The sequence below is a fragment of the Eubalaena glacialis genome, chromosome 6 (assembly GCF_028564815.1).
Source record: "Eubalaena glacialis isolate mEubGla1 chromosome 6, mEubGla1.1.hap2.+ XY, whole genome shotgun sequence".
Classification (NCBI taxonomy): Eukaryota; Metazoa; Chordata; class Mammalia; order Artiodactyla; family Balaenidae; genus Eubalaena; species Eubalaena glacialis.
The window spans coordinates 101,277,396-101,298,561 of record NC_083721.1 but is presented as its reverse complement, the minus strand read 5'-3'; the positions used below and the strand labels follow the sequence as shown (position 1 = coordinate 101,298,561).

At 35.3% G+C, this 21,166-nt stretch overlaps 1 protein-coding gene across 1 annotated transcript in view; it reads right to left on the bottom strand.

Annotated features, from left to right (window-relative positions):
- Positions 1-4,954: 4,954 nt before the first annotated feature.
- The window catches only part of BCHE (butyrylcholinesterase), an 80,172-nt gene continuing 63,960 nt past the window's right edge, over positions 4,955-21,166 (bottom strand). Inside the window, exons 3-4 of the mRNA XM_061193465.1 lie at positions 11,133-11,299; positions 4,955-5,193 (exon numbers count right to left, since the gene is read on the bottom strand). Of these exons, the coding sequence (XP_061049448.1) occupies positions 5,069-5,193; positions 11,133-11,299 (292 nt within the window). The 3' untranslated portion in view covers positions 4,955-5,068. The remainder of the gene's footprint in view (positions 5,194-11,132; positions 11,300-21,166) is intronic.

The window sequence follows — 21,166 nt, the reverse complement described above, 5'->3', positions numbered from 1 at the left end:
TTCACTTACCAAAGAGAATATTATGCACACATTTGGTTTAAAATTGAAATGCCACAGCAGATGTTAGCATTTGAGTTTTTCACTCACTTATTACCCTGCACAAAGATAGTAACTTCAAAATTAGCATATTACAATGTTGTAATACAATGATAGCACATTTCAACTAAAGAAAACCGGTAGAATGTCTTTAAAGGCAATGGGGGGAGGAAGAGTCCTCTTAGACTAAAAATGTCATTTTGTGTCTGGGGCTATAGACTAAAGACTCATTTCCACTGATGTGGTGAAAAATAACAACTAAACCAAGTTTTGTTCCTCCTGTGGAAACTGTCTTTAAGAAAAATAATATAAAATTACCTAGAGTGCCTTCAAAGGGGTCCTTGCAAGTAGGATTCCTGAAGTTTAAGCTATTCTTCATGATAAATTTTTTTCTGGGAAAAAGCTATTTTTTGTTCCCAAAGGCCTAACAGCCTAATGAAATTTGCATTATAGATGTATATGCAATCCTTTATATCTCCAGTGACTCCTAGACCACTGTACAAGAATCTGTATCTAAATTTTTTCTTTTCTTTTTTTTTCTGCATTCATGAAAAAGAAAAGGAAAGAGGAGAGGAAAGAAGAGAAAAAAAGAAAAAAACGTCCTACACGCAAAATGGGGGAATCCATTTGTTTACAGCCATTCTATCAGGAAAAGAGTATGCCCATGAAAATTTAAATTTGATGTGGAAGGGAAGAAAAAAAAATACTATGGAACATTAAGACATGCTAAAAATGAAAAATTCCAAAAACTTGAGACTAACACGAGAATGAAAATTACCATCTGCTTAAACTGTAAAAGATATTAGAAAAAATTACTAAAAAATAGATAGTCAACACCTCATAAATTCAAGTTTTACTGCCCTCTTCACTAGGGAATCACTCTTTCTGAAGGATATCTGCTGCAAGAAAACATTTGTATTTTCCTGATATGATATTGATAGTAGAATATTAATATAAATGTGAATGTGCCCTAGGCACTTTAAGAAGTGTTGAATTTTGGTTTAGGCTGTGAAAGTAAATATTGCACTGAACAAAGTTCAACAGTCAAGAAAGACTTTATATAAGGCTACTGCAATAGGGGAGAGAGACTGAACTCAACTCCCCTGAAATAAAAGATGTGAAGGTTTCTAAGTGTTGAGGTGAACTAGTGAAAAAGTACTGGAGGACTTTGGGGGAGGGTTGACCAGTGGGATGTGTCGAGCTTGTAGAGTTATCCTAGAGTTTGAAATGTTTTCTTCTGGGATTAAGCCATCTGTGGCTGGTAACTGGCTCCCAAAGTAGTTAGGCTTCTACCTTCCCATCGAGACTGAGAGATGGAGGCACTATGTCTTATAATGTATAATTTCAAAGTAATAGTTCCCAGATCCTTGAGAAAGACATTTCCTGGGAAGTAAAACTGGCAAGAGGTCAAGAGGCTGGGAGATTTATATACATTTCAAAGGGACAGAGAAAGAATTTACAATTGCAATATTTCTGAAGCAAATTCTCTAAGAAACTGGAGGTCAGAGGCCCACAGCCAGGAAGAAATCTGTCTAAAAGTTAGTCAAGCTGAGGGGAACAGTAAGGCTATCTTGGTCAAGGCAATGGCTTTGAATTTATATTCCAGGTTGTATTAGGTATACTAGTAACCCTCCCTTTGGTTAAAATTGGGAGTGGCTATCCTAGATAGATGATAGATAGACAGACAGATGGTAGATGATAGATAGATAGATAGATGATAGATCATTCTCTTCATATATTCACTTCAAGGATTATAGAATGCTTAACACTGTTACATACATTTTTATAGTTTATTATCCAGAGACTTCTTTGATAAGTTTTCCCCCCTTTTCTCCCTGAACCATTGAAGGAAATCAAAAAGAATTAAAACAGAGTAGAAAGTCTCACTTCAGAAAAGCAAGGTAATACAGTAATTACCTCAAGCAAAAGACTTCTGCAAATTCTTCTGAGGAGAAAAAAAACTCTTAGTACTCACCTACCTAGTTTAGTAATCATTAAGTAATTAATCCCTAACAACATCTCTTTTTGAGTCTGGCGAGAATGATTATTTATCCATATTTTTGAGAGTTCACAAGACAGTTGATACTCTTTACATGAAAAGTGCAATGGAAAACGGGAATTAAAGTTCTGATTCCTTATCTTGAATCTGAATTACTATTATTAATTATTGTCAAGTGAAAAAATTCTGGTTTAGCTCAAACCAAATGATCTTCTGTAATAACTGCAGTTACATAAAACACTGTAAAATATTGTATGTACTTTATGTACTCTTTTTAATTTTTCAAACATACCTCTCAAAGCGTATATTTATGGTAAAAATGACATCCTGAAAAGATAACTTTCTGGTGTGGAGGTCATAGAAAAATGTGTGCATGCCAAATTTATTTTACACATTCAGTAATATCTGTTACAGTTCCTTGTTCAGAGAAAAACAATTAGGTCCTCAGATATCAATATCAAGTACATTTCTTTCTCATGCCAAACTGCAAATTTTATAGTTATCTGCTTGTGAGTAAAAAAATGGTATGAATATTCCCCCACTTGCTGAAATCAGAATCACCTGGGAAACTTAAAAATACTGATGTCTAGGTTCTACTCCCAGAGATTCTAATGTGTAGTCAAGGTTGAAAGTTAAGAATCGCTGAGTTAAATACCCAAATACCAATGTGAAATTATCTACTATATATATCTGCAATTCCCTTTCTCATCACCTCTTCTGCCCTGAAATTCTCAAGTATTTAGGATGACCCATTTGATGGCTCTCCTCCTCCTCCACCCCTGCCCCCAAGCTTTTTCTTCTACTTTTTTAATGCTTCTTCCTGGCTCTCTGAGGATTCACAGTGCAATTTTCCTGCTACACAGAGGAACTGAACTTGGCTGTATCTCATCCTCCCATCCATTCACTCAATCAACAAGCACCTACACAGTGTGATGGCACTTTGCAAGCAGTTCCCAGCTGCGAATCTAGAGATGAATCTCACAATATCAAGGCACTGACAATTAATTGCCTTGGAAATTTGGGTTTTTTCACTTTTCAGAGTAACCATAAAGGATTAAACCAGGCCAAGAAAATGGGCAATGTCTGGAGAAGAAAACAGCCTTTTTTTTTTTAGTGACATAAATGAGTTTTTGTGTTGTGTGTGCATGGTTATTTGTGTTAGCATTCACTTCTAAAATCACTGTCACTCCTACTGCTTTATTATTGTCTCATCAATTGGTAACTCTAATGATGAGATTTCAGACCAGGGATAAGACAGAGTAAAGCAAAATAAACTCATGGATAAAAGCTTCAGAGTAAGTCAAGTGGTGTTCTAGTTAAAATTCAAGAATGAAGCAATTTGTTGTCCAAGGTAGGACAAAGTGGTCCATGGGATCTTTTCATATGACTGGATTTGTCATATGAGGGAGGTTACAGGTATTCTACAAACATTAGTTATGTTTTCCTCATTATTGCTGTCATTAAGAGAACTTTTAAAGGGTCTTTAATGCTGTTGAACAGGCATCATCCAGTTATTTCATATGTAAGAGGGTTCTACATAAAAAGGAGGCTCAAATGATTCAGAAAACATAATAGATCCTAGGAGAATGGTACCTGAAATGAAGATGGTGGTGTAGAATGGAAAGCCAGATAATTTGTCTATCCTTTGTGTGGTTTTTTTCTTCATCTCAGGATGAGGGAAGAAATATAAAGCAAAATGTCCATTTACAGCAGCACTGAAATGAACTAACTTGGCTTGTATAACAACTCTCTTTAATCAGCTGAATTTGATAAAATACCATGATCTTTGAGTGACAATTTGATGAGGATGGCAGACCTATATTGGATCTAACTATAGACATACTTATGACCAATGAATAATGAGACTGCGTTAACCAACAGTCTACAGACCGATAGACTCACTTTATCCTATCCTGAGTGCTAGTTTTCAATGCTTAATTAGCATAATCAACAGTATTGCCCTTTCCTGGGATTTAAAATCCCCTGACTTCTCCCCTTTAGTGAAAGACAGTGAATTTATTCATGGGATGTGTTCTCTTGACATTCAAGTTAGTAAATGCAAATTTGTAATTTTTTAAATTATTAAAACAATATAGTTTGTCTGCAGAAAGTATAATCATTTCTTTTTTGGAATTGAACAATTTCTCTACTAAAATCCTGACATTTCTGGGTCCAGCCAAGTGTTCCCTTATTCCGGATGGTACATGACTTCTGAAATTGTTCATTTAGACTTCTGCTCATCCACATTTTTTAATTTTTGAGTTACCGGAAGAGTACTTTACATGTGGGCATGTTTGAGGAGAGTTGGGGAGTGGAGAAGTGAGGAAAAAAAGAGTTGAAAGAATGAGGAATATAATTTGAGGACTCCAAGCATACATATTTTTAAAAATACAAAATATAAATAATTATATTCTTTTACATTTTGTCTCTTGGTAGTAACATTTTGTTTCTGTCATAAGGTGTTTCCAAGTGACCAAGTCTGTTATTTTAAGATTCTCTTAAATAAATAAATTCTCTTGCCTTTATATAAAAAAATCAAAGCAGCCAATTATTTTCTGTTTGTTTTAATGTATCATATTAACATTAAATGCATAAATTAATTAAAGGAAGTAATATTGTAAATTATAGTATCTAATGTTTCAAGACCTTATCCATTTTAAAAAGATATCTTTTATGAGTGGTAATGAAAATAAAGTTGATACTGGAAAAAGAACACAGATACTTTTTAGGGAAAAAAAAAACATCTTAAAGTTTTTCAGGAAAGAGAGAGTTTGAAGCTGCAAATTGTTTGAATATGCATATAATTAATTGTGAAACTTTATAATGTGAAATTTAATTAAACTTGTTCTAGCCATTTGGGTTTTGAAATGCTAGGTACAATACTAAGTGAAAGATATGAGAAATCGATATTATCCTTCTGGCATTTTTGTTTCAGCTATATAATAGCTTTCTTACCACGTGTGTAAGAGAGCCACAGATATTTTTGCCTTGATCTACAGGAAGAAGAATGTTCTATAAAGGTAAATCTATTAATTAGAGACCTGCGCAGCTTTCTTTCTTGCTAGTGTAATCATTAAACTGATTTTTCCAGTCCATCATGTAATTGTTCCACCGATGGAATCCTGCTTTCCATTCTCGTTCTGCTTCATCAATATTTCCTGTAAAACATGGAATGAGTTGTATTAATCTAAATTTTAATCTCTGTTTACGTTCATTGAAAAATAATTTTGATTGCAGATGCCGTTTTCTCCAAGTACACTGTACATCGATGTTTTATTCATTATTTATTATCAACTTCTCTCACTACCTGAAAAGATTTTAATTGAATTTTTATATATTATATGAAAATGCAAATAATATATATGTACAAAATATATATAACATAAATGCAAAAAAATCAGTTCATGTATTATGTCAAATTATGTTGCATTACATATATTTGCTTTAGTTTCTGAGAAGATGTATAAATATTATTCTTCTCTTGACTCTCCTAGGCACAGCAAAAATCTCATTTAATACATCTCATTTACATATATAATTATATAGTGGAGTATTATTTCTGATGAAAATGTTTATACATGAATATTTATTAATGCATAAGGAGAACTTTGTAATTGGCATTCTGTATAGATTCTACACTCATCATATATCAATATATTTTAATTCCAAACAATGCTTGGTCATTGAAAGCAACTTATTGAAACTATTTTACTATATGATAGAAGTTTATTAATTGCTTTGCAAATTAGAAGGATGATTAAGAAAATCTCCAGCAATTTGCAAAGTATATGTATGTGTCAGGGGAGAGGAGTGTTTATACCAGAAATAATGTGAGGCAATGAATCGAAAAGGTTTTATGTACTACAAAAACCTTGAAATCTTGATTTATTTGAAAGTGTATTATATTAAAGAATAAAGTTTGTGAACAATAGAAACTCTTAAATTACAAACTTTTAAAACCATATATTTATGTTCCTAATATAAATAGATATAATAAAGCTAGAAGATAGTTTATTTAAATCTGTAAGTATTTTATACATTTGTAGTTCTTTTACTTTTTAAACTTTTAGGATGCTGAGCTATAGTCATTGAATTAAAAACAAAATTTTAAGTGATTTCAACTATTGTGAAAATAAGAACTGACAATTTTTTAATGTATACTTTTCAGTTAGGAATTTTCTAAAATTATAACTTTGTAGGATGTTAATTTGGAGAAGAAAGTTCATGTGATCGCATACTACATTATAATGTATATGAAAAAGTGCCTTCACTTATGCTATCAACAATGGAGCATATTCAGTGATTTGTTTTTAGTTTATATGAAAATCAAAATATTTAAAACATTTGTACATCCATTAAGAGATCCCCTGTAATTTAAGATATATATAGGTCTTAAATGTTCACAATGCTTGGACATTGGATAAATATTTAAGAATTTATACAAAAATGTCCTATTTTTATGTAAAATGCCTTTTAAAAGTCAATGGCTATAATTTTTTGTGAATAAAAGAATTTTTCTAAAGAGTCAAAGCCATTAAATGTGGAAGAAAGATGTTAAATAGCATACCAAATGATCCACTTTTATGTTCTTTTTTATGAAAATTAAATGCTGTTTTAAATGTTATTTATGCAAAATAAGGACTCTAAAATTCTGGAAAAACAAAATTTTTAATATAACAAATAAATGACTGGTAATTTAGCATTTAGACCATGAATTTTAATATTTAGAGAAAAGGTCTTATATCTGATTTTCATTTCCTCTTCATGGAATGATACCAAATCCATTGATACATATAAATATAAATTTATTTCCTTATGTGTCATAATCAAATATCTATACAATTTAGTTATTAAAATAGTTTACTTTTTAGTGCACAAATGCTCTGTAAACCTGAGTATATTTTTACTTTAGAAGTACTGGACATTGATTGAGACAATAAAGTTCAAAACATTTAATTATTTTCTAACAGTATCCAAAGGAACTGAATATACCATAATAAAAAGACAATAAAAATCCTGAGTCCTTTGTCATAAGTCAAAACCAAAATTAGAAGTTTTTCTCCTCCCCCTCCTTCTTTTCTGCCTCCAAAACTGGAACACTACTTAAGTGGCTATAGATTTATCATCATTGGTGAGATGTAGATCTATTTGTTTTGTAGTTAACAGGGTGCTGCAGTGTGAAATAAAGAAAAGAGTATCAGTATAGGCTTTGGAGTGACATGGGTTGAAATTCCAGCTTGATCAATTATGATATTAGTGACATAAAAAAAAAAATTCTTAACTTTTCAAATTAGTTTTCCAAATGTAAATGGAGTTGGTAATCCCTATTTTGCAGTGTTGCCATGAGGGATAAATGAGATGGTGTTTACATTGTGAAAGCAAGCTATATTCATCTACGGGGAGCTCTGGAAATGAATTTACTGCCCTTGTTATAAAAATTTATTCCTAACTTTGCTCTTTATTGAATCAGTGCACAGCTAGATCAATACCAGTAGTTCATAAACATATTGACACAACTTTTTCAGGACTTTGGTGACCTTTGTTTTGCCCACATTGTGTCTCATTTGGGGGAAAATCAGGCTCTCTTCCCTACAGAAAGAGGGATAATAATGAAACTTTTTTTTGTCTTGTCAATTAAAAAAGGGTGAGCAATATTTCACCAGAGCTGAGTCTATTTAGCCAAGTCTGAGGAGTTAGGACAGAACATAAGAGAGGTGAGTCAACCCCAAATAGTTATTGGAGATGAAGTTAGAAGACATTACATTGATATTTAATGGTGCTGAACATTTTGATTAAAAAATAACATATTTCCTGTACTTTGAGAGTTCATTAAAAATATCTTCTGTCCTCTTTACTTGCTTATTTTCCTGTTTGTCAACCAGTTATTAAAATTGCAAAGGAATTCATAATTCTTTATGGAGTAGATCACAAACTTACTAGTTGTCCTGTTATAATTTTGGGTGTATGGTGAGACAGTAGAGTGAACTACGATAAACTCAGGCTGGGCTTTCTGAAGACTTCATGTACTTTCACAGTGAAACAAATAGATCATTTAATTTGATTATCAAGTTACACAAAGCCTTTGTTTATTTGTTCATTTTGTTTTGCTTTTAACAATGAATGGAAAATTCAAATATGAAATCAGCAAAACTAGCATGATTTTTTTTCTTCAAACCACCTTTCCACTATCTCATTTTTGTTTGCCATTCTTGCTAAATGATTAGCAAATAGCAGTATATGAGGTTCCAAAGTGACTAATCCAAGTGGTATCTCAGCTCTTAAATTTATATGTGGTCTTCTTTAGTTGTAGCAAGCAACAACTAAAGAACACTTTGGTTCATGATTTATTCAACACTTTGATTCATGATGTATTCAAAGGTCAAAGGAGGAACCACTGGATCTGAAATTTTTTTTACTGGGAAGATGTGAAGGTTAAATATTTTTTCCTTTAAATAAATTTACTTTCTCAATTTTAATGAAAAATATTGATATTTTATTGACATTGAATGCGTCATTTCTCTACTTCCTTTTCTTTTTTCAAATGATTATGAGATATTGTGGAGTTATGTTCTTAGTGAAAAATCTGAATTTGATAACAGTTGAAACAAATATTGTATTTTATTTCTTGTAGGTGTATGCAATAACAGCATAGGTGTGTGCTGAAGTATAGTCTGAAAGTTAAGTGCTAGAATTTGTGTGTTTAAACAAGTCTTAAGGATCATTTTATTTGAGAATATTTATTGCTCAGATGTAAACAACTGCTCAAATGGTACTTATAAGGTCTATTGGGCTTCCATCGTGAGTGAGGTAAACATTTCTCCTTTTAAGAAAGGCAGTCACTAGTTATTTTTTGAAATTTTCCTTTACTTGTAAAGTTATCTTTTTTAAAAAAAGTAATATTTCCATAAAAACTTCAGCCCAGGTCATCTGAATAACTCCAATTTTCAGAACATTGAAAATTAAAATGTTTGAAGTTTTGTGACTTGAAAAATATAAGGTATGGTAAGAACATATTTTCTTAATCTTTTAGTCCTTTTATATCATTTGTTTATAAAACCTAAAAACATGGCATTTCAAACTGGTTCTGTTTGTTTAAATGTAAATATGTTTATTATTAATGAATACATTGTTGATGTTATAACAATTATATCATGCATTTACTTTAAATTTTATTAAATATTTTTCATATAACTCCTTTGGGGGAATTATCTGAAAAAATAGTGCTAAAATATAAAATTATGTTTTCAAGACACACTGGAAGTATCCCAGAGGAAGGTATGGTATTTCCATACAGCTCAGTGTTGCTTACACTAGAAAGTTGTTCAGCCTTGTGTAGGATGGAGCAGCACCTAGCCAAAAATTTAGGAGTTTGTTTATTCAACCTGCTTTATAGTAGTTGAGTATTTAGAGAGAGAGATTTTGAAGTACATTTTCAAAAATTGCTGATATTGAAATTTTATTTTACCAACAAATACATCACAGTAGACTACATGTGCTTGAACCAGAATGACTCAGTTTGGTTTATAATAAATTAGTCATTTAAAATTTGCCCTTACCCCACCTTATTTCCCTTCAAATTATGACCCTCTCATTTACAAATATTTTAAGTAACGATTGAGAATATGTAGTCTGTGATTTGTTAAATGATACCTCTTCTGGTCTCTTGGCAGATTAAATGCGTTACCTCATTGCTATTCACACCCAGAGGACACAAGGGCAGCACTGTAGTTCTGCCAAGGGATGCAGAAGCCCATCTCTGATATATATTGTGCCACAGAGCATTTAGTGATACACAGAGAACTGGTCTATCAGTAATGTTTCCCAAACAGATGAGTCCATAATTATAATTTTGGTGAGTAAAATCTGAGAATCAAAAGGCATATTAAACAATCAAATACAACTCTGAGATGTCCATATTTGCCTGAAACTAACCCCTAACCGCTCTAAGGAAGAAACTAAAAACATCTACTGTATTGTGATATCTAGTACGTAGCCTGAAAATTGTGGAATGTTCTGATGAACAGAATGGTAAAGTATAAAGGAACTAGTAGGCAATGTGTCTGGTGATTGAAAGCCAATTACTTTTATTTGAAAAATATGGAAAATAGACCTGAGGAGCCACATCAGTTATAAATAGCTGACATTTAAAAAAAAAAAGAAAAAAGAAAAACAGGCAATGAATTGTATAATGAATTGTATATGTATGTCATTTTTCTCACAGAAAATGTGATCATTCATGTTGGTCATTCAAGTTTAGCCAAATATCTTCTTACCAATGAATTCTGAAATAGTAGGATAATCTGAACAATTTTCCTAGTATTTCCTTATACAAATTTAAGTAATCACTTCCTGAAGAGTAGTTAACTAAATTACTACTTTTTTATTGTATTATGTAATGTATGTAGGTGGCCTTAAATATCTCCAAGCTTAGAATATTTAGAAATATTTGGATTGTGTTTTTAAATATGTAAATTTTAGAGATTTTTTCCCCCTTAGAAATCAAGCTTTCTACTATTTATCACTAATTTTTTTTTCTTATGAGTTATCTATTCTATACATATTAGTGTATATATGTCAATCCCAGTCTCCCAATTCATCCCACCACCACCACCCCTCCCACCACTTTCCCCCCTTTATGTCCATACGTTTGTTCTCTACATCTGTATCACTAAATTTGTTTTGCCTCTTTTTGAGTATAAATATATAAAATAAACAATTACACATTGTTTATTTTATATATTTATTTTTTCATTTATCCATTAGTTAATTCCACAAAAATTGGCTGAATAGTGAGAGTGCCCTATTTTAGTTCCACTGCTATGTTTCATGTTCCTCTAGGGAAAAATTCCTAGTTTTGCTTTCTTTATTTAACTGCTAAGGTTCTGCTTATATAGTAAGCCCTCAAAACATATCTAAACTTGATGGAAGAAGGTTGTTAAAATAATGTACACATTGGAATCAATTAATTGTAAAGTCACAGATGAACATTATCACTGTGCCATGAATAGTCTACCTTTTCCCCCTTTTACATAATCCATAACCAATTATTTAACCAAATACTAAAACAAAACAAAACAAAACAAAAAACAAAACACACCTGTCATTTCCAAGACTTTGGGAAAAAACAGTGTCCAGAATCGGCATTGTTGAGCACGTAGTTTAGTGTATACTCTTGGTGACTCTGTATTCAAGGTTAAATATTTTTGTTCATTGCTTTTGAAGACAGGCCATCTTGTACTATTGTTTTGGGTCCCATTTGGATTTCTAAAAAATTAAAGAGAGGCATTATAGTTCTACTGAAATCAATGATAGATAAAAAAATATATATATATTGTTCTCAAAAACCAATAAGAGCTTTTAAAAAGTCAGGAAAATTGTGGAAAAAGAAAAATTGTAGATTTGTTTGATGATGTCAAGCATAAATGAACTGGGTTGAATGTTTTCAGCACCTTGAAGCACTATGTTAGTTAAAATTGTAAGAATTAAAATTTAAAGAAGAACTTATTACACACATTTCTGCTTAACATACAGGGAGAAAAATATATTCTATTCTAGAATGCTTATATTTTCTTCACACTTAAACATGTGTTTAAATTTGGGACTGATTACACATTTTCCTAGTATGTAATAACCTCGTTACCCTAGGGAACTGCCCTCAGTCTCATTTTTCAGTTGATCTTACATTCTTATAGATCTGTTCACTGATTAAACATCTTTCAATAATTCCCCAGTGAGTTAGTTCAATAAAGGTTAGTGACCATGCTGCCACCCACATTTCCAAACTTACTTTCAGGTATTCTCTTCATGGGCCAACCAACAGGAATTAGGGACAGTTCCTTAGTGATTCCCTCCTCTATTTTACCTCCTGTCTTTGCTAGCTATTACTTGTGCTTGGAATTCCTTCATTTTCTAACATCAGGAGTCTAGAACCTTCAGATTCTCTTTTTGTGCTGATGTTTCCCATATCATTGTGATTTTTAAATCAGTAACACTTGGCTCTATTTTTCAGAAATTTATGATTTTTGGTTCTTTTGTACCTTGTAGGACTTAATAATATATTATTGCCTAGGTCACACAAACAGAAACTCAAAGAGTAAACATTATAGAAGTTACTCTGTCTAGATAGTCACTGGTGATTCTAAAGATTTTTCTTTAATATATTTGTATGCTATTATTATGAGTCAGACCCTGCCTGGGCTCTAGAAACACAAATGAATATGTAAAACATGGTTTCCCTCAGAGAATTTACAATCAAGGACATCCATGAAAACAAAGAACCAACAATATATGGTAGACTAAATCAAGCATAAACAAAGGGACAAAAATTGTCAGAAGAGGGAATTACCTAAAGGAATGCGATTTTAGCTGAAGTAAGGAGAAAAAATAAGGAACTGAACCAGAAAGAGAAGTTTGGAGTGCTAGAGAAAGGGAACAGAATTAACATAGTATAAATAATAAGTGTTCTCTTAGTTCAAATAGCAATGAAAAAACTAGTTTTCTTGGATTCTAAGATAGAGGAGATCCTATTAGAATTATGGCTTTAGGATGTAAGTGTTATAGCAGTAAGATCTGACAGCTTAGGAAAATGGTTTAGACTTTAGCTTGTAGGCATTTACAATTCTTGAGGGATTCTTTGCTAGATGGCTTATTGTGTACATAACATTTTAGAAATATTGACCTGGAGGTGGTATCTAAAATAATCAAGAAACCTAGAAATTAGTCACAGATACTTGTATCATAAAAGGGAGACTAAAGTGATAGGGATAAGTAATTCATTCCTTTCTCTTAGATTCGTCTAACTTAAGCAAAGTCATATAAGAAAAACTCCAGTTGAACTTTTCTAAAAGTTTAGCACACAGAATTCTTCATCATTCAAATACCTTCTGTATATTATTAATGGATAGGAAGTTGGGAGTAGTGATAGCAGATACACTTTTTTTTTTTTTTGGCCGAAAGTCTGTGAACCCCTAGAATTTGGAAAGCGAAGCAGGCATTCATCCAGCTTGGTTAACTAGAGGCAGATTTTGCCAACAAGAACTTGTGTTGAATAAGTACCATAAATTCCTAATTTATCACAAATGCACAAATATTCAACCATGATTCAGGGGCTGTAGAGATAAACAGCCTCTTGATGAACTAGTTGATTTTATGTAGGAGTTGGATGATTTAATAAGAATTATTAATAACCAGAGCTATTCAAGCTAAGCCAATATCATAACAGGATTGAAACCTCTTGCTTTAAGGTATTACTTGAAAGAGGTCAGGAAGAAAATTTCTTCAGATCACAGATGGCACACTTGTCTAGGTGAATTATGTAGTCTTTTTCTTTTCTTTTAAAGCTTTAGAAACGAACAAGTACAGCTGCTGGAGGCTGGATATTAAACCAGGAGAACCATTGGTCTGATTCGGTACAGCAATTCTTATGTTCCTAAATTGCCCACTTTCCTTCTAATTCCATTCTAATTAACTTATGGCACCATTTTAACTGCACATTTATTTCTGGCTTCTGCAAATGGCGACTTAAACAGAGCTGACTTGTACTTGAGTTCAAGAGCGAAACACTAATGACACTGCCAGTGTTCATTTAACAAACTTTGTCCTACGAAATAACTCATGACATTCCAAATTGTAATTCAGAGATAATAAAATTCCTTTGCCTATGGATGCAGATATGGTTTTCAAAAAGTGATTGAAATAGCTCTTGAAGTGATGAAGCATTTTACTCTATAATTGAAGAAACCTCCAAAGACTCTAAAACTTAACCAGAGACATAATTCTCTTCCTATTTGTATCAATTAAACACTTTGTGAAGTACAGTATAATTCCCAGATACAGAATTCTGAAACACTATGTAATTTTAATTCCAAAATTATAAGATAAATTTAAACATCTTGACTTTATTATTTTTCAAAAATATTTTCTATTCTGGTTACAAAATAAAGACCTCAAAGTGATAATACTTAACACTTTCCATGAGATAAAGAAATCTCTTCTCTTTTTGTTACCAGGTTCTTTTCCCAATTTGTGGTATACAAAAGTGGTTTAACAGTCATCCATTTCACTTTTCCTCTGATGTAGGATAGAAAAATTTTAAGACATGGCTTATTTAACTAAAAAAGCAGAGTACCTTTCAAACTGTATTACAGGAAATTACCTGCTTGTCATTCGTATTTGAGCACAGATTTGATAATTCATTTTATGAAGAAATTCTTTAAAAAGACATTAATTTACTCAGGATGCCTGGTATGAAGAAGTAGGATGCACTCAACTTCATGCATCAAGTTTTCTTTGAATTACAAATTCCAATATTGCTTACCCAATCCTAACACAGGAATTAAGATTCCCTTTAAGAATTCAGGGACAGTTATTTCTTTTTTTTTTTTTCTCATTTGAAGAACTTGTCTTTATTTTTATGGGATTTAAGCAAATATCAGAATTGTTAAAGGTGTGTTCCATTTGTTTCTTTAGCTTTTATTTTATTTTTTTTTTTAACAGAGGAAGCTAAGACAGTATGTTTTATATTGCTAGTTCTTCTATTTATTGTTTTTTTTTTTTTATGAACTCTAGAGTCAGCCAGAATTGACTTTTTTTTTTTTTTTAATTTTATTTATTTATTTATTTATTTTACTTATGGCTGTGTTGGGTCTTCGCTTCTGTGCGAGGGGTTTCTCTAGTTGCGGCAAGTGGGGGCCACTCTTCATCGCGGTGCGCGGGCCTCTCACTGTATCGCGGCCTCTCTTGTTGTGGAGCACAGGCTCCAGACGCACAGGCTCAGCAATTGTGGCTCACGGGCCTAGTCGCTCCGTGGCATGTGGGATCTTCCCAGACCAGGGCTCGAACCCGTGTCCTCTGCATTAGCAGGCAGATTCTCAACCACTGCGCCACCAGGGAAGCCCTCTTTAGCTTTTTAAAAATTTCCGAGGACCACAGGCATCATTTGTTCTTTCTTTCCGGCACAGGCAGCTCACTTTCCCTGTCATCTATTCAGTCCCTCTAATGAGGTCAAGTTTAGGCACTAACAATGTTTTTTTTTTTTTTTTTTTTGGCTGCATTGGGTCTTTGTTGCTGCGCACGGGCTTCCTCTAGTTACGGCGACTGGGGGCTACTCTTTGTTGCGGTGCATGGGCTTCTCATTGCGGCAGCTTCTCTTGTTGCGGAGCATGGGCTCTAGGCTGGCAGGCTTCAGTAGTTGTGGCACGTGGGCTCAGTAGTTGTGGCTCACGGGCTCTAGAGCACAGGCTCTAGTAGTTGTGGTGCATGGGCTTAGTTGCTCCGCGGCATGTGGGATCTTGCTGGACCAGGGCTTGAACCCGTGTCCCCTGCATTGACAGGCGGATTCTTTTTTTTTTTTTTTTAATTTATTTTTGGTTGTCTTGGGTCTTCGTTTCTGTGCGAGGGCTTTCTCTAGTTGCGGCGAGCGGGGGCCACTCTTCATCGCGGTGCGCGGGCCTCTCACTATCGCTGCCTCTATTGTTGCGGAGCACAGGCTCCAGACGCGCAGGCTCAGTAGTTGTGGCTCACGGGCCCAGTTGCTCCGCGGCATGTGGGATCTTCCCAGACCAGGGCTCGAACCCGTGTCCCCTGCATTGGCAGGCAGATTCTCAACCACTGCGCCACCAGGGAAGCCCCGACAGGCGGATTCTTAACCACTGGCCACCAGGGAAGCCCAGCACTGACATTTTTAGAAGGTGAAACTTCTAACTATATTTTGTGTTTCCAAACAGTTGCCTTTGGGTCTACCTTCTTCTACTTTGAGATGTGTCCTCCAGAGCTAGGGGTTTCCCTGGGGCCGATTGCTGCACTGCAGGTCTAAGGCCCAGGTGTCCAGTTGGCTTTATGAATGATGAAAGTGGTTTTGATCTCCTCTGTTAGACACCTGTGTCTGTCTCCCAGCTCCAAATCACATGCCACCTCTGGGAAGCCTGCCCGGCTTTCGTTTCCCATCCCATGAGGTGACATCTCCTGTCCTGCTGTAATTTCTAGGAAGTCCTGGGGAAGCAAACACTGTGTCCTTACGCTGGTGTATCCTGGTAACGTAGCCTGACACTTAGGCAGTGCAGGCAAGCTCTGCTGTGACGTCAGATAAGGAACTTCATTTCGTGTGCCTCAGTTTCCTCATCTGGACCCTGAGACGGGGCCTGGCGCTGTGTGTGTTCCGTGGGAGTAGGTGAACCACCTCTTCTGGGTTGGCATTTTCAGCTATTTTAACTATGTATTCACTTGTCCTGTTATTTTGGAGGCTCCTTTAGTCCAGAGATGTCAGTAAATTCCACTTAATTCTCTTTTCTTCCCTGATTTCCTTTAAACAGGCATCCTGGGCTGTCTGGTAAGGAGCAGGGTCGTGAGAACTGTAGCATTTGGTTGCTTGGGCTTCTGAAAACAAAAACCTCCACAAAGAGTAGCTTAAAAATCAAGATTTTTTTTTCCTGACACTATAAAGACAAAAGGAGGACAATTCCTGGTTTGGTTGGGTCAGTGACTTAGAAGCATTTGTTACCCAGGATCCAGGCCTTCCCCTCTTCCCACTTGGTCGTTCTCAGTGTGTCCAGGGTCCTCGGGTGGCTTCAGGAATTCTGGGTGTCCTTACTGTATTCCTTTCTGTATTGTTTCAGTTATCAATCTCTGCAACTAGTTTTTAGGATGTGTGACTACATCTAACTTTAGTAAGATTCTTGATCCCCAGCTTCAGGGCAGAGTGGCCCAGTGATTCCCTGAGTTTATGGATCACGGGTTTTTCCTTGCAGCTCAAGTCACGTTTAACCAAAGCAAATTTCTTCTGTTTCAGTGTCACCATCTGTCGGAAACTTAGATCTTGAGTGGGAACCCACACACAGGACGACCCTGTGTCCTGGGGGGGGGCTCAGGGGTGACAGTAGCCGTGATTGCAGTAGCCGTTAGGGGTCCCCTTCAGAGCCTCTGTTCTGTGATCCTGGCCACTGGAACAGGTTTCAGAGGGGAGCATCAGGCCCATGCCCCCTTCCACACAGCCTGGGGGCCTCTGCTGGACACCTCAGTGTCCACGTATCTGCCTTAGCAGAGTCCTGCTAGTGTTGGAGGGTCTCCTGCAGAGGCGGGGGGTGGCTGTGTCCCACCGTGAGGACAAGGACACTGGCAGCAGGAGCTCTGGGAAGCACTCCCTGGTGTGAGCCCCCCCAGAGTCCGCCGTCAGCCCAACCAAAGAGCCTGGGTAGGCTCCAGTGCCAGGTCGCCTCAGGCCAAACAACCAGCAGGGAGCCAGAGATAGTTATTTCTAACTAAGTTATACAGTGATTTTAAAGTGAATATATTTTAGAGTGCTTTACAATCTAGTAAAATGAAGCCATGATTAGCGGTTGTAAATTGAAAGGCCACCTGAAATATTCCACAATCATAAGAGTGCTAAAGGGATACAGTATATATTGGATAATTTCTTAAATATGCAAATATTTGTGGATTTATATTCTATGTCATGTCATGCTTAAATAAAACTGTATTTTTTTGGGGGAGGGGAGGTAGAAAAGGATAATTTTATTACTTTGCCAGACAAAGGGGGACACAGTGGGCTTTTGCCTTCAAAAACTGTGTGTCTGCTAACAGTATTTTAATTTAAAGAATAGAGGGGTTATAAGAGAATCTGAATTTAGAGATTAAATCCATCCTTTCATTAAACAAATATTAACTGAGAGTATAGTATTGAAACTGTGCAACTCAGATTGGGAATTGAACCCACATTCTTTTAACTGAGATCACACACCTGGTCGCAGGACTTAATGAAGCTCAGGTTCTTGATGTCTCATCACAGAAAGAATTCAGTGAGAGACAAAGTGATAGGTAAGAAGTGGATTTATTTAGAGAGAAATACAATCCACAGATGGAGTGTGGACCATCTCAGAAGGTGAAAGCGGCACCAGGGTATGGGGTTGTCAGTTTTTATAGGGGTGGGTAATTTCATAGGCTAATGAGTGGGAGGAGTATTCCAGCTATTTTGGGGAAGGTGTAGGAATTTCCAGGAATTGGGCCACCACCCACTTTTTGACCTTTATGGTCACCCTTGGAACTGTCATGGCACCTGTGGGTGTGTCATTTAGCATGCTGATGTGTTACAATGAGTATACTGAGGCCCAAGGTCTAGTGGAAGTCGACTTGTCCGCCATCTTGGACCTATTTGGTTCTAATCAGTTTATGTTGTATCCTCAGGCTATGTCATTTTTTCAAAGTTGTGCCCTGCCCCCTTCCCTCCTGTTTCATTATGTCAGGCTTGTTTGAATCACTGAAGATTCAACAAAAACAAAAAAGACAGAAATCTCTGCCTCTTACAGTTTTCATTCTATGAGAAAGATAGATGATAAAGATGAAAATAAGGGAAAATATATAGTATGTTAAACAGTAATAGCTGCTAGAAATAATAATAAAGTGGAGAGTGGGGATGATAGGAAATGAGGAGTGTATATTATTGTGTGTGTGTGTGTGTGTGTGTGAGAAGGGGCAGTGGTGAGGGACTGTATAATAATGAATTTGATTGGCTTTTGTCCACATTTCCTTGTGAGATAACCCCTAAGTCTTTGGAATTTTTCAGTGTACCTGATACTTTATGCTAACAAGGTGACTCATGTTGTGCACATGATGGCTTTTGCTAATGCCATGACTCAGGGTGAGGCTGTCACACTGATAATTTTAGGGAAAGAAGTATCCTCACCAGAAAGGCTAACTATGTGATTAAAGGGTTGGGACTTTGAACCAAGTGATATCATCCTGATCTCCAGGAAGGCGAGGAGCCTGAAGATTGAGTTTCACCACTTGGCCAATAATACAATCAACCATGCCTTTATGATGAAACACCAGTAAAACTGTGAACCTCAAGTTCAGGTGAGCTTCCTGGGTTGGCAATTCTCCATGTGCATATTGCCACTTTTTTTTTTTTTTTTTATGATAAAGAAACTGGATTTTATTTTACATGGCATCAGAATATTTCAAAATGTTTAGGAGGGTAAGTGAAAGGATAAAATCTACGTTTTATTGTGTGAATTTTTGAATTTTATTTTATTTTTTATACAGCAAGTTCTTATTAGTCATCAATTTTATACACCTCAGTGTATACATGTCAATCCCAATCACCCAATTCCTCACACCACCACCCCCACCCCCCCACCGCTTTCCCCCTTTGGTGTCCATACGTTTGTTCTCTACATCTGCGTATCAGTTTCTGCCCTGCAAACCAGTTCATCTGTACCATTTTTCTAGGTTCCACATATATGCATTAATATACGATATTTGTTTTTCTCTTTCTGACTTACTTCATTCTGTATGACAGCCTCTAGATCCATCCACGTCTCTACAAATGACCCAATTTCCTTCCTTTTTATGGCTGAGTAATATTCAATTGTATATATGTACCACATCTTCCTTATCCATTCGTCTGTCAATGGGCATTTAGGTTGCTTCCATGACCTGGCTATTGTAAATAGTGATGTAATGAACATTGGGGTGCATGTGTCTTGTTGAATTATGGTTTTTTCTGGGTATATGCCAAGTAGTGGGATTGCTGGCTCATATAGCAATTCTATTTTTAGTATTTTAAGGAACCTCCATACTGTTCTCCATAGTGGCTGTATCAATTTACATTCCCACCAACAGTGCAAAAGGGTTCCCTTTTCTCCACACCCTCTCCAGCATTTATTGTTTGTAGATTTTCTGATGATGCCCATTCTAACTGGTGTGAGGTGATACCTCATTGTAGTTTTGATTTGCATTTCTCTAATTATTAGTGATGTTGAGCAGCTTTTCATGTGCTTCTTGGCCATCTGTATGTATTCTTTGGAGACATGTTTATTTAGGTCTTCTGCCCATTTTTTGATTGGGCTCTTTGTTTTTTTTAATATTGAGCTGCATGTGCTGTTTATATATTTTGGAGATTAATCCTTGGTCCGTTGATTTGTTTGCAAATATTTTCTCACTTTCTGAGGGTTGTCTTTTCATCTTGTTTGTAGTTTCCTTTGCTTTGCAAAAGCTTTTCAGTTTCACTAGGTCCCATTCGTTTATTTTTGTTTCAATTTCCATTACTCTAGAAGGTGGATCAAAAAAGATCTTGCTGTGATTTATGTTAAAGAGTGTTCTTCCTATGTTTTCCTTTAAGAGTTTTATAGTGTCCGGTCTTACATTTAGGTCTCTAATCCATTTTGAGTTTATTTTGGTGTATGGTATTAAGGAGTGTTCTAATTTCATTCCTTTACATGTAGCTGTCTAGTTTTCCCAGCACCACTTATTGAAGAGACTGTGTTTTCTCCACTGTATATCCTTGCCTCCTTTGTCATAGATTAGTTGACCAAAGGTGCATGGGTTTATCTCTCAGCTTTCTATCCTGTTCCATTGATCTAAATTTCTGTTTTTGTGCCAGTACCATATTGTCTACATTACTGTAGCTTTGTAGTATAGTCTGAAGTCAGGGAATCTGGTTCCAAGCTCTGTTTTTTTCCCTCAAGACTGCTTTGGCTATTCAGGGTCTTTTCTGTCTCCATATAAATTTTAAGATTTTTTGTTCTAGTTCTGTAAAAAATGCCACAGGTAATTTGATAGGGATTGCATTGAATCTGTAGATTGCTTTGGGTAGCATAGTCATTTTCACAGTATTGATTCTTCCAATCCAAGAACATGGTATCTCTTTCCATCTGTGTCACCTTTGATTTCTTTCATCAGTGTCTTATAGTTTTCTGAGTACAGGTCTTTACCTCATTATGTAGGTTTATTCCTAGGTTTTTATCTTTTTTGTTGCAATTGTGTATGGGATTGTTTCCTTAATTTCTCTTTCTGATATTTCATTTTTAGTGTATAGGAATGCAAGTGATTTCTGTGCATTAATTATGTACTCTGCAACTGTACCAAATTCATTGATTAGCTCTAGTAGTTTTCTGGTGGCATCTTTAGGATTCTCTATGTATAGTATCATATCATCTGCAAACAGTGACAGCTTCACTTCTTCTTTTCCAATTTGTATTCCTTTTATATCTTTTTCTTCTCTGCCATGGCGAGGACTTCCAAAACAATGTTAAATAATAGTGGTGAGAGTGGACATCCTTGTCTTTTTCCTGATCTTAGGGGAAATGCTTTCAGTTTTTCACCATTGAGAATGATGTTTGCTATGGGTTTGTCGTACAT